The 14,636-nt window shown below is 43.1% G+C and overlaps 1 protein-coding gene across 2 annotated transcripts; it reads left to right on the forward strand.

Annotated features, from left to right (window-relative positions):
• Positions 1-335: 335 nt before the first annotated feature.
• IL12A (interleukin 12A) lies at positions 336-13,241 on the forward strand. Of its 2 annotated transcripts, none has more exons than XM_053313129.1 (5): positions 336-653; positions 10,012-10,104; positions 10,212-10,253; positions 10,351-10,455; positions 11,405-13,241. In XM_053313129.1, exons 1-5 carry the CDS (start codon positions 489-491, stop codon positions 11,573-11,575), a joined length of 576 nt encoding a protein of 191 aa, XP_053169104.1. In that variant the 5' UTR covers positions 336-488; the 3' UTR covers positions 11,576-13,241. The 2 variants fall into 2 exon arrangements, with proteins under 2 accessions (XP_053169104.1, XP_053169105.1); XM_053313130.1 differs by having other exon boundaries at positions 336-631.
• The last annotated feature ends 1,395 nt before the right edge of the window (positions 13,242-14,636 follow it).

Below are 14,636 nucleotides of genomic sequence, written 5' to 3' on the forward strand. Positions count from 1 at the left end.
TCTTTCTCTCGTTCCCGCCCTTTGCACGCGCCGTCAGTGCGTCTCTTTGAGGCTGGAAACTGTCTTGCCCGCCCGGTACACAAATACGCAACTTTCCTATGACGACGTCTCTCCGACTTGGCCTCCAAATACAACCGAAACCTTCCGAGGAGATGGGGGGGGGGGGGCAACATGGAGCAAAAACTTGGCAATAGAGCTGTCTCGCTGGTTCTGCTGCTATTCCCAACACCGCGAGCAGTTCTAGAAAGCGCGGGCTGCCCTGCTGCTTCCTCCCTTCCGCTCTCTGCCCGACGCAGTTGAGATTTCTCAGGGCACTTGATGTGGGGCCGGAGGAACAAAGCAGCTTTGCCCGTCCTCCCCGCATTAGGTGCCAAAGGAGGAGCACCGAAACCCGCTGCAGTTCGGGAACGGGGCGTTTTTAAAAGATCCGCTTCAACCCCGCGCCTCACGTCCATTGGTTGTCGTCGTGAAGGCATCGGCGGGCCAGGATGGAAGAGGCGCTTCCGGGTTTTATCTTTTGCCTGCTCTCTCGCTTTCCGCTGAAAGCAGCGAGCCGCCAAAGCCCCCCATTATGCACGAACCCGCTTTGCCGGACCTCCAGGAGTGGCCTGGAATCGACATCAATCCAGAGGTCTTTTTGCCTTTTCCAGACGGTGACTATACCGAGACTTTACTTTGGGAGGGTGGGTGTGCGTGTTCACATACCGGCCAGATTTACCCCCAAGTCTGCGTGATATTTCGGGAGCGCTTCATACACGATTGGGATTTCCCTCTCCGTCTTGGAACCTAGCCCGACTTTTTTCCGGGGGTGGGGGGGAATCCTCTTTTTGTTTCGGTATATCCATTATGCCCACAACTCACAGTAAAGCCTCGCAGTACACTGGCGGTAAAGCCTGCTGTCTGAAAAGCCTCTAGGGTATTTTTCACACAGCTGGCTTTACCGCAAGTTTATTGCAAGGCTTTACTGCAAGTTCGCAGTAAGTTGCCCCTTAAGGTTGCCGAATGTCCCTTATTGCGCAGGATGTCCCTCATTTCAGGGATGAAATGTTGGTCCCTATAGGGAGGGACAGCATTTGTCCCTCATTTATTCAATAGCATATAATTCAATTACATATAGGTCAATGATACTCAAGCTCTCGATTACCACTGCATACACCTCCCAGCCAACCCCCACAAACTTGTGTCCCTAATTCTGGAACTTTTGTCCCTCATTCTGACAATGAAATGTTGGCAATCCTATTGCCCCTCCAAAAGATGCAAAAAGTGGGCTTTTTCACCCTGGATATTATTATTATTATTTATTATTATTTTTACATTTATATCCCGCTCTTCCTCCAAGAAGCCCAGAGCGGTGTACTACATACTTGAATTTCTCTTTCACAACAACCTTGTGAAGTAGGTTAGGCTGAGAGAGAAGTGACTGGCCCAGAGTCACCCAGCTAGTATCATGGCTGAATGGGGATTTGAACTCGGGTCTCCCCGGTCCTAGTCCAGCACTCTAACCACTACACCACACTGGCTCAATATAAATATAAATATGATATAAATCAGGCTACACTCTAATGCACAATGAAAAACTCAAATATTGTGTGAAGTGTTCCCGGATAGTTCTCAGGGACTTTGGAGTAAATCTGGCTGATATGTGAACACACACCCTCCATTCTGGAGGAGATGCAAGCTAAAAGTCCTGTGTGAAAAATGCCCAGGAGGCAATTGAAGACAACCCTGGAGGTTTTAATTTTAACATGCATGGGCAAGGGAAGAGGAATCTCCGGAAAGAGTTTCAGTCAGACAGAGCCTTGGCAGAAAAACCTCAAGACTAGCAAAGCCCTGCCATTATTAGTAGGCTGCCTGCTGGTCTCAAGGGTAACTATAGTCAGATCCAGATGCTAGCCCTGAAGAAAGGGTATGGGGTCACCAACAAGAAGTGTTCCCAGCAGTTCCATCTGCAGACTCTAGTAATGACTCCATCATGCCATGAAGAATTGCTGTTAAAAGCACACAAAGCTAGATTGTTCCTGGCCAGTTTGTAGCTACTATCTCAGGATACTTAATTTCCTTGGGTTGGGGGAGCTAAACCCAGAAGTTAATTCAGATTGGTTCAGTTCAGACAAACACTGACCCCTAGATGCAATTACAGGTGAAACTCGGAAAATTAGAATATCGTGCAAAAGTCCATTAATTTCAGTAATGCAAATTAAAAGGTGAAACTGATATATGAGACAGACGCATTACATGCAAAGTGAGATAAGTCAAGCCTTAATTTGTTATAATTGTGATGATCATGGCGTACAGCTCATGAAAACCCCAAATCCACAATCTCAGAAAATTAGAATATTACATGCAACCAATAATACAAGGATTGAAGAATAGAACAATATCGGACCTCTGAAAAGTATACAGTGTACTGTGCTTGATTGGCCAGCAAACTCGCCTGACCTGACCCCATAGAGAATCTATGGGGCATTGCCAAGAGAAGGATGAGAGACATGAGACCAAACAATGCAGAATTGCTGAAGGCCGCTAATGAAGCATCCTGGTCTTCCATAATACCTCATCAGTGCCACAGGCTGATAGCATCCATGCCATGCCGCATTGAGGCAGTAATTGCTGCAAAAGGGGCTCAAACCAAGTACTGAATACATATGCATGCTTATACTTTTCAGAGGTCCGATAATGTTCTATTCTTCAATCCTTGTCTTCTTGGTTCCATGTAATATTCTAATTTTCTGAGATTGTGGATTTGGGGTTTTCATGAGCTGTACGCCATGATCATCACAATTATAACAAATTAAGGCTTGACTTATCTCGCTTTGCATTTAATGCATCTGTCTCATATATCAGTTTCACCTTTTAATTTGCATTACTGAAATTAATGGACTTTTGCACGATATTCTAATTTTCCGAGTTTCACCTGTAGAGGACTTGCCGAGAACTTGTGGGCATGTCGCTTGGTGAGGTCAAGGAGGGGGCATTTTCAGCTGAGTCCCAACTTTACTGCATGTAGGGGTAAATGTTCATCTAAACAATTTCTTAGCTGTGGGCCACCCAAAAAGATATAAATAGAGGCAGTGGTTTTTGCAATGATAGGTAACAGAAAACATTGACTGCCCCTGGTAAATGGGATCAGTTGGAGCTTTATCAAGTCTATGGTAAAATAAATCAAGGGATAATTATTCATATAACATCATTAAGGTGTATTCGTGGCAATCTACATAGCTCAAGGAAAATTGACAAGTTCTTTCCCTGAGAAACATACAATCTAAATGTCAATAGAGGGAAGAGAGGATTTGATTGATTGATTGATTAAGTGCCATCAAGTTGGTGTCAATGCTTAGCAACCACATAGATAGATTCTCTCCAGGATGATCTGTCTTCAATTTGACCTTTAAGGTCTCTCAGTGGTGCATTATTCATTGCTGTTGTAATAGAGTCTATCCACCTTGCTGCTGGTTGTCCTCTTCTTCTCTTTCCTTCAACTTTCCCCAGCATTATGGGCTTCTCAACGGAGCTGGGTTTCAAGGGAGCTGGGAGAGGGGAAGAATAAGCACAAATGCAACTTATGTATTTGAACTCAGTGTGTGTAGGTAGTGAAATCTAAAGCTTTATGGAAAATGTGGGTTTTGAAGGGTGATTTGGAGACACGGGTGACACCAAGGAGAACCAGAAATAAGGGGTAGCAAGGAAGTAACTTGCAGATTATTTTAACAGAACATTGATGCTGATATATTGTAATATTCTTCACAAAAAGTTATCACTTTGAGGGAAGTGGAAGCATTCTTGCTGTTACCTGTAGAAATGCCCTAAGAAATTATTCTGATTCTTGCAGCTACATCCGCTGTCTCTGATGTCAGATTCACATGTGCAGGAATCACTCTTAATGAGTACATCAAGTGATGGTTCATCATTCATCTCTTATCACTAGTGATGAACTCATCAGATATTAATGAGACATCAAAGATTAACCACTACAGAACTAAAGCACAATATTTTTATGAAGACCATTTGACTGAGATTCAGGTGTTGTAAGATCAAGTGATATGTGAATCCAGCCCCTAGTTCCATTTTTCTGAAATAGATAGCATGTTAAGGCCCTCAAGCTGAATTACAGGTGGTAAAATGGTATCCTTGGATCAAGTTATTTTCCTTTTCACATTAATATGTGGTACCACTTGCCTTGTGATCACAATGCTATGCATTTTTCTGCCAGTGCTCCATATAATTGGCTGGCATTGGTGGGGACAGGAAAATACAAGTTACAGTAATGTCAGGATTATAAGGGAGAGAACTGATTTCAGCAGGATCCTTGTGTCTCTTATGCATTCAGCTTCAAGTAGAAAATACCATAATAGCAGGTGATCATGGCTGCCAAAAACCCCAGATAACATGAATGATGCAGCTGTTAAAACAGTAATTTCCACACATTTCTCTAAAGAGACCTAGTTCAGTGCTCAGTCCAAAACTGGAACCTGGAATAGAACTCCTTGTGGTGCATGAGTCACAACACTTGCAGCTTAACAACCTGGCACCAGTTTACAAATTGGCACCAGCAATGCTCCTTTTGTCCAATATGGATCAACTACCAGCCCACAATTTAGCAATACAAAATAGGAATGGTTTTCTCTGGCTTGGTTCACACAATCATTTGAACTAGCTTAACCTGCACAAGGCATCTGCACGCTAGTACTTGATTGCTCCCTAACTCCCAGCCGCAGCCTCCCTCACCTCAGAGATCTCCCCACCCTCACCTGAGCCACACTCCTGTTCCTTCTCCTCTTCCATTCCTTTACTCCACCCCCCACCCCTCCTGGTTGTGGCTGCAGCGTTGCTGGCACCTGTTGACCAAGCTACAGCCTCCTATCCCCAGAGACCTCCCCTCCCGAGCCCTGCTCCTGCTCTTCCACACAGGAGCAGCAGCTGTTGTTGACCAGGCTGCCACTCGTTCCCCTCAGGTCGCTGACAGGCCCGGGCCTGTCCCTTGCCTGCCTGCCTCCCTCTGACAATGGCAGCAGTAGCCCCAAACAGCAGCAGTGGTTGACTGGGCCCTTCCTTGCTGCCAGTGCTGTCATGGCCGCTCATTCCCCTCAGGCTGCTGATAGGCTTGGGCCCGTCCCTTGCCCTTCCTTCTGTCTCTCTTCCCTCTCCCCACCCCGCTTCTTTTTTGTCTTTCTCTCTCCTCCACTCGCTCTTCCCCACTCTTTCTTCCGCCTCCTTTCATGTTTTCTCTCTCTCTCCCTTCCTCCCTGAGTTAACAGATTTTGTTCATCTTGTTCCCTCATCTAATCCACACAATGGCAACCTCCTTCTCCTGAAGGGGCTCTTTCCTCCCTCACGACCCCTCTCTCCGCAGACCCCTGCCTGCTGTCTGTCTATCTATCTATCTATCCCTCTCCTCTACAATCAAGAACATCTTCCAACCAGTAACAGTTGCATTCCAACTGACCTTAACCATCACAGGTATATGAAATCCCCACTGCCCAATCACCATGGTGCCACAGGCTCCTCCTCCCTATCTGCATATGGAATCCACACTGCCCAGTCACCATGGTGCTCACAGGCTCCTTCTCCCTATCTGCATATGGAATCCCCAGTGCCCAGTCAGGTGCTTCTGTTTGCGAACTCTCGCGAGAGCTGCCACACACACTAGATTAGTGATGTGTATGCCTAGGAGAAATAAATATATAGATATATGGTTTATGGCCCAGGATGAATCTGAGATTCCCACCTTGACATGAGTTCACACAATCATGCTAATGTCAGTAACCCACATTAAACCTAGATTCAAATGAATGTGTGAACCAGGCCTCTGCAACTGGACCAACTATTGGTGCTGGAATATGCAGGTGTCTTGAGTTAAACAGAACTCTTCATCAGGCAGCATGGAAAACTAGCTCCTGCAGTGAAATCCTAAGTATGTAGATTCAAAAGTAACCTCCACTGAGTTCAATGTAGTTTATTTCCTATAATTATACTTACTATTGCAGCCTTAAAGAACCAAGTAAGTTACAAATGCAAATGAGATGTACTCCCTAGTTAGTGTGCATTGGACTGCATCCCTAGTCATTTCATTTAGACAGACTTAGCCACAAGAAACTATACATTTGCCCAGATTGTCTGTAAACTCTGATATGCATAGAAAGCTTCTGCATGAGTAAGTGTCACAATTTTCTTCAGTGTGTCTCATTTGCATTTGCATTTGCTGTCTGTCCCCTCCCCTGAAATGCACAAGGAGGTTTTATAGCCAGGGAAGTTAAATTTTTGCACTGCAAGTCATGCACTTGCAAGGAATCACTGAACTGAAATGACTCCTAAATGAGAAAACTACAAATGGCTTTGCACATTATAAATATGTCAAAAAGTAGATTCATCACTTACCCCCAGCAATATCATCTGCTCCAAGGAGGGCAGACTCTCTACCTTGATTACTCACTCCTCCTGGGACTTTTTCGCACAGCAGGTTTTACTGCGAGTTTATGGGAGGCTTTACTGTGAACTCAAAAGTGTCCAAACAAACCCGACACAAATAGTGGAAGCTGGCACCTAAGAATTATCAAGCCCTGTTCTATAAGCAGACTTTCAAAAAAATGCTGATGTCAGTCAAACTCGTATTTACCATTAGCAGAAACAAAATAGTGATCACTATATGAGTAGCTGGGCTATCTGGAAAATGACAGTTAAATTCTATACGGTCAAAATATTATTTCCAGTAGTGAACCACAGTGTATAAATAAAAACAGAGCAGACTTATCCCAAAAGGCTACAATCCTAATACTGAAATTAACAGAGTCTCTCCCATTGTCTGTCTGTCTCTCTCTCTCTCTCTCTCTCTCTCTCTTGGGAGTACATTTAAGGACTGGTAATATTGAAACAGACCTCAAGACTTCTCACAGACACAGCTGGCTTGTCTCTAAAGGCTTTTCCTCCTCAGAACGCCCTGCCAGAACTCCTGCAGAAGACCAGCTGCCAAATCCCAACCATTTTTCTCCCCGCACACCTCAATGTTCTATTTGTAGGAGGGACTTCTCTCCTGACTGGCAGCTCTTTGAGCCACTCTGCCAACCTGATAGAACATAGAAACAGGAAGCTGCCATATACTGAGTCAGACCATTGGTCTATTTAGCTCAGTATTGTCTTCACAGGCTGGCAGCGGCTTCTCCAAGGTTGCAGGCAGGAATCTCTCTCAGCCCTATCTTGGAGATGTTGCCAGGGAGGAAACTGGAAACCTGCTGTTCCCAGAGCAACTCCATCCCCTGAGGGGAATATCTTACAGTGCTCACACTTCTAGTCTCCCATTCATATGCAACCAGGGTGGACCCTGCTTAGCTAAGGGGATAAGTCATGCTTGCTACCACAAGACCAGCTCTCCTCTCCTTCTATTAAGAAGTTTCAGTAAACATTAGGGGGTGGGGGAGGAGTGCTCAGGATAGTTATTTTCAAAAATGTTATTTTCCTTTAGATTTATCATGTAGCTCTTTAGAACCCAACAAACCTATCACCTATGTCAGAGGTTCCCAACCTGTGGTCCTCCAGATGTTGCTGAACTACAACTCCCATAATCCCCATCAAAAAAATTGTGTGGCTGGGGATAATGGGAGTTATAGTTCAGTCATATCTGGAGGACCACAGGTTGGGAATCCCTGAACTTTGTTATAGAATTCCTGCCTTCTTTCATCTTGTGAAGGATTCCTCCAAAGCTACCTTCTCCAGGACGCCTTCCACTCAGTCACACCCAGATATTTATTTAAATGGGATGAAACAAGAGTAGTGACTAATTCTTTTACAACATAAAAGCTCGTGTTTACCCCCACTTGAACCACGACACAAGCCATATGCAAATGTGAGAGAAGATATCACCAAACCACTATGTTGTCCTAGACAGCTGTCTATCTTTGGCTCTTTGCCTGCCTGCTCTGGAACCTGTTCACTGGCCTATTTGCTTCTAATCCTGCTGAACTCTGACCAAAGGACAGGCTGGCTCCAGGATTCAAGAGGCCTTGGATCACCTTAAGTGATGCAGCAGGGAAATGCTTGACCTAGAGGCAGAAGGTTGCCAGTTCAAATCCCCATTGGTATGTTTCCCAGACTATGTTTCCCAGACTATGGGAAACACCTATATCGGGCAGCAGCGATATAGGAATATGCTGAAAGGCATAATCTCATACTGCGCAGGAAGAGGCAATGGTAAACCCCTCCTGTATTCTACCAAAGAAAACCACAGGGCTTTGTGGGCACCAGGAGTCGATATCGACTTGGTGGCACACTTTACCTTTACCTTGGCAAACTGCCCTCTGTTGTGCTCCCAGAGTCTCTGTGCTGCAACAACACTCTGTGAACACAGGTTATCTTAGGGATCAGTGGTGAGGCCTCAGTCACTGCCCAACAGTGCTGATGCCCATCATGTTCCTTGCACTCAATTTTCATTCACTCAGTGTGAGCAGGTTCTGGCAATGAGTTCTCCATTGATGTAGCTACATTTTGTACAATGGCGTGTTCCATTAGGAAACAAATGGATGCCCAAACCACCCAGGCAGGAGAAAAACAGGTTCCCTCTCCTCATTCTCTCTCTAGTGCTGTTCAAGTTAACCAGCCACAAAATTGAACAGGAGCAGATCTGTTTGAAGTGCAGAGACAGCCCAGCCCATGGGAGTGGAGAGAGCCTCTGTGCTTGCTAAAGCGGGGCTGGAGTTATGATGTCAAGTAAGATTAGCACTGGTAGCCCCACCTCTCATGCTGGAAAACTGGTGGTGACTTGGGGTGAGAGGCTACCTCCAGGGCTTAATTCGAGCTCTTTCTTAGAACTTATTTCTAACAGTTGGTTTAGGGTGTACCTGAGCATATGAAGAGCACCTTTTCTTCATGGCAGATTCCATTACAGCTTTTAGAAAGCAAGTAAAATCGTGACTTTTTAACCAGGCTTTTATATGAGTGTTTTCTTGCTGCTGTGGCTTCTGTGCTGTGTTTTATGGTTTTATTGTTTTATTGTGTATATGTTTTTTTTTAAACTTGTAAAATAGATTTGTATTTTTTCTTGTATTCTTTATCTTGTTTCTTTAACTGTTGAATAGTTTTGTAATTTTTTTAATTTATTGTAAAACACCTCAAGAATAAAAGCAGTATATAAATCATAAACACACACACACACACACACACATGATGAGCATCATATATATGAGATGAGCACTCCATACACACACACACACACACACACACACACACACACACACACACACACATGCATATATAGGATCTGGGCGGTCTGTAGGTGCAAAAATGGTTAGAAGACCCCTGCTCTAAGCTTCTTTACAGCTTTAAATCTAGATCTAAAATACTCATACATCCGTTGATGTTCTAAAATTAGAAATGCTGGCCACACTGCCAGGGAGGGAACTGGAACTGTTCTGGAAAACCCAGCTGAACCAACCCAATATATTGTACCAGCTTCACATTCTGGTTTGGTGCACAGTGCAGCTGCAACATAATGCATGCTGCACCAGTGTACTTAATAAGCTCAGTGGTTCATAGAGTCAGAATGATCAGCAGTAGAACTCCCCTTGGCAGATCCATAGAAAAAAGATTTAGAACCAATTCATTTTGGTAGCAAGGTCAAAGTTTTCTATGATTATCAGCAGCTTCAGAGGTTTAAAGAAGTGAAGGGAGAGGAACCATAAATTAAATGTTTCCTTTCCCCACACTGGTTGACAGTCTTCATTGTTTAGCCCACATGTCTTCACTTATGGTAAGATATATGGATGTTTCATGTGTGGAGACAGAACATATGTGTCCCTATAGGGGCAGACAGGGTTGGCCTCTAACATACATTCAAAACAAGCCTGGGAGGAGGGAACACAACTCACCCACACTACTTCTTCCTCTACAACATTTGGTGTGGCTCTGCATTCCTTGGATATTTGTCAATAGTCATGGGCCGATCACTCATAAGTGACCACAAATCACCAGCGTGATTTCACTTGCCTGTAGTATTAGCTTCATCAATTCTCTTCCTTTATACAGGAAACAATTAATTGTACCATGGAACAGATTCTTCCTAGCAATCCTAACAATGAAAAGAATATCATAAAGGCCTGCATAGAAGGAAAATCAAAGGTATTATAACAAGCACTTTCTACTTTCTATTGAGTGTTTACTCAATTTAAGATTGTTATGGAATTAATGTCTTTCTTTCTTTTCTTTGTTTACCTATTTGATTTCAGTCTGGATTCTGCCTTTCAGTAGAAAATGATACTGTTGATGAGGTAAATGGCCCTTCTCATGTATGAGCAAGTTTTTCCTCTTTGTTTTAAGGAATCTTCCCACACCCTCCCATGTTTCTTAACAGCTGTTCTCTTGTAGGCTCAGTGCATGGAAACTATTTATAGAATTCTGAAGCGGTATGAAGTGAAAATCAAGGATTTTAATTCTCCAAAGCTTTTGGGTACTGTCAACCTTATGATGAAGGTATGTTTTGTTTTGATTTGAATATTGATTTGCCTTCTTTGAGTCCTATAATTTTACATATTGGTAGCTGTGATACGTTGATCTAAAATATGTATTGTTTTAATGACTGGGAACTCATTATTTACATATTATTTGTTCATGGGCAAAGTGAGTGACAACCCTTGCAAAAGCCCTATAAAAGTATGCTGCTCTTATTCCCATCAAATATATGGAAAGCTGAGTATCAAAATTAGCAACCTGCCCAAAACCACCATTATCAGTAGGCTGGCTGAGCAGGAATTTGAAATTAAATAGCTTACTGGTTAAAGCAAAAAATTAATGCTACATATTTCCTGCCCCTTCAAATTTAGATTGATGTATACTATGGAATAAGGTCAGTCCAACACGGAGGGCCTTGCTATGAGTAAACTTGCATAGGCAGCAGGAGTAAACTGAGAAGTCCTTGGTTCAAGTCTTACCTCAAGTGACTTTAGACAAGTCACTCTATAACTTGGCTTCAGCCTCCCATCCACAGTATGAGGATAATAATAATGGCCTACCCTACAGGGTTATTGTTAGGTTGACTGAAATAATGTATGTGGAGTCTTTTGAATAAACTAAAATGTTAAATTATAGGCATTGCACTTTATGTGTATAGGTAAAGTGTGCCGTCATGTTGGTGTCGACTCCTGGCGACCACAGAGCCCTGTGTTTGTCTTTGGTAGAATACAGGAGGGGTTTACCATTGGCATCTCTCACACAGTATGAGATGATGCCTTTCAGCACCTTCCTATATCGCTTCTGCCCAATATAGGTGTTTCCCATAGTCTGGGAAACATACCAGTGGGGATTCGAACTGGCAACCTCTGGGTTGCTAATCAAGTCATTTCCTTATGTTTAGCAACTGCATAAATTAAGCTTAAATGCTTGTGTAAATTCACATTTCTTTTTTATTTTGCACCACTTTCAGGATTTGAAAACCAGTCACAAGATAACTGAGCAACAGTCATCTACAACCCAACATCCTTTCGAGAGAAACTTTCAAAAGGAGAGGGATCAATGTGAGATTCTCCTAATTTTGCAACAGCTCGCTCAGACCATCAACAGAATCTTAAGCTACCGGCAGTCACTAGAAATATAAACATAATGTTGAAAGAAAGTTTTCCTCAGATATTTAAGTTTTCTAAAGTAGACAAAAAGTAGAATCACAGAATGGCAGGAGCGTGAATACATATCTGAAACCTTAAAATAGGATTAGCCGCACCCATAAGATATTATCCCACAGAATTTTTATGATGAGGTATCATGAGCAAAGTTTACCACATCAAAGGTATTTGCAACAAAGCTAGATGGAAGTATGCCACATGCTACTGAAGGAAGAAGGGAAATCCCCTAGAATCACTGACAGTTTAGTATGGAAAAATATCCCTTCCCAAATTAGGCCATGGCCCCAGTTCACACATCCATCTTCACAGAAGCAGGCTAGGCATGAGACTGTGCATATACACCTGCCAATTAGATTATCATCTGCTGTGATAGCAACAGTCATCTGGCAGATGGTGATTCTTACATACAACCCCATCCTCCCATATAGATAATCAGCAACAGTCATCTGGCAGTATGGGACTCTTACATACAACCCCATCCTCCCATATAGATAATCAGTGTTGCCAAAGCTAATTGCACCAATCATCTATATCAGCGCTGCACTCATAGTCCCAGCCAGGGATGTAGCAAGGTTGGAGTGAGCCCTAGGACAAGAGGTAAAGATGGGCCCCTGCCCTCCTGAGCTCTCGCCTTCTTCTCTCCACCCCTGCCCCCATGTCTTTGTTGCAGAAGAAATGTGGCTCTTAGCTTTCTCAGTTAAATTCTACTCCTCCAGTATGCACACATGAGTGCACATGCCCAAACACCCCAATGCCACATCCACTTATGGTTCTAGTGGTTCAAAATAATTTTTGTATTCCAATAAGCATCATGCGGGAAGAAACAACTCAGTGATAGAGTTTCACATGCAAAAGGCCCCAGGTTCAACTCCTGATATCTTCAGGTAGTTTGGAAAGACCCCACTGTCTGAAGCCCTAGAGAGCTCCTGACAATCAGAATAGACAATCATGACCTAGACGTTACAGTGCTGTGATGCAGTAGCTGTGATGCTGTTTCATGTGTTCAGTGGGCATTCCATTGACTGACTCTGTGTATAGGATTCTCACTCAAGCCGATGCAAAATTGCTCACAGATGCTCCAGTTCAAAGTGAGCAATTTGTGCACAATGGTCTTCAGCTCGTGGCTCAGCTGAAGCAGATATCCAAATGGCTCTTGTGTACACTGCTGATGACCACGTCCAGTGATGGAAGTAATGCAAGTGTTTCTGCATGCATTACCTCCATTTTAATAGTGATGTGGGAGTTAAACCTTTTAAGCTAAAACAAAGTGCCTTTTAAGCTAAACAACCAGTCATTTATTTTCATAATCTGTGTCGGAAAATAAGCTAAAGAAAACCAACCTATTACTGAAAGATTGATTAGATAACTGTGTTTCTTAATTTATTTGTGACGTGTTAATAGTTGGTTGCTGTATTCAGGTTTTCACTGTGTCATGTGGTATCTTCCTGTACATCACTGCAAAAATCCACCCTTCTCTGTCCACTTAGCTTAAGTTCTGGTTGTTGTTGATCTTGTAAAGTGGCACAGGTGCTGTATACAGGAGTAATAATTTATAAGTAATTTATACATAATTTATATAATTTATTGTAGTACAATATGTGTTATATTTCTGCTCTAATAAACTATTACATTGTTTCTTCATTGCTGAAGTAGTATCTTAATGGATATAATACTTTTTAAAAAAAACCACAAACTACACTTCAAATATGTTCCAGTTTCCTTCCATTGATACTTTGCTAACTGGCTCCAGACATCTGACCCTTATGAAATCAACTGATACTATAATTAAAGGTAAAGTGTGCCATTGAGTTGGTGTCGACTCCTGGTGACCACAGAGCCCTGTAGTTTTTATTTGGTAGAATACAGGGGTTTATCATTGCCATCTCCCGCCTTTCAGCATCTTCCTATATCGCTGTTGCCCAATACAGGTGTTTCACATAGTCTTGGAAAGGCAACCTCATGCTTCCTAGGTGAATCATTTCCTCCTGTGCTGACTTAATCTTTTTTAATTGCCTTCTGCTTTATCTCTGCTAGTGTACTGCTGCTCCTTTAAGAAACTGGGTGAAACCCTGGGGCAAAGAGGTGGGGGGGGGATGGGGACAAAAGTTTGATTTTAGTTAATTCCCCTGGACTGGAGCATCACTCTTGGTGAGAAATTCAGGGAGCACTGAAAGTAAAAGGACTTTACCCTCTGTGAGACAAACTCTTACACAATTGTGGAGAAACCAGCTTGCTCCCAGAATTGCTCCCTGCAAGTAGGGGGACACTGCCGTGCCAAGATCTGATTTGGTCAGAAGCATTTATGGCTAATAGTGAATTAGAGAGCCTGCTTGTTGAGCTGGAAAGACTCTTATATCAGCTTCAGGGAAAGCAGCTGCGGCCAGTTTGTGACTCTAGGCATTTTGGGGGCTGAACTGTAAGACTGCAGCCAAAAGCCACTTTGCTTTCTTCAAGCATGTAGTGCAGCATTTGAGAAGTGCTGAGCAGAAAGGATGGGGAAACTGTTCACACTACTGAAAGCGAAAGGCTAGATTGCAGAGTTCAGTGCTGCAAGCAGACAAGACAATGCAGAAGCACCATACTGAGAAAGTGAAACTACTGGAGGCCCAGCTTCAGCAAATAATGAAAGGGAGGAAAATTGCGGTGGACAAAAATCAGTTTATGGGAATGGAATCAATCCACCACATGAGAGATTTTAAGATGACAAGACAAATAGTCTCAGCAAAAAGTCAAACTGAGTTTTTCAGAAGCTTAGCCTATCAAACTGAAAGTGGAATTTAAAAGGGGGAGGGCTTACAGGGAGTTGGATATCACAGAAGCTGTGGTCAAAGCAATTCATCCTGGGCTTAGCCCAAGGAGTTATCGGAAGCAGAAGAGGAATCTCAGCCTAGCAAACCTAAGGCAAGCCTTGGTATCCTATTATCAGGAACATAATGCAACTAAAATTTTTGCTTACACTTGTCAAAAGCTATACAGAAACCTCAACATTTTCTAGTCAGATGAATAGATCTGAAACAACAACAACAAAAGTCCTGT

The sequence above is a fragment of the Hemicordylus capensis genome, chromosome 3 (genome assembly GCF_027244095.1).
Source record: "Hemicordylus capensis ecotype Gifberg chromosome 3, rHemCap1.1.pri, whole genome shotgun sequence".
In the NCBI taxonomy this organism is placed as follows: Eukaryota; Metazoa; Chordata; class Lepidosauria; order Squamata; family Cordylidae; genus Hemicordylus; species Hemicordylus capensis.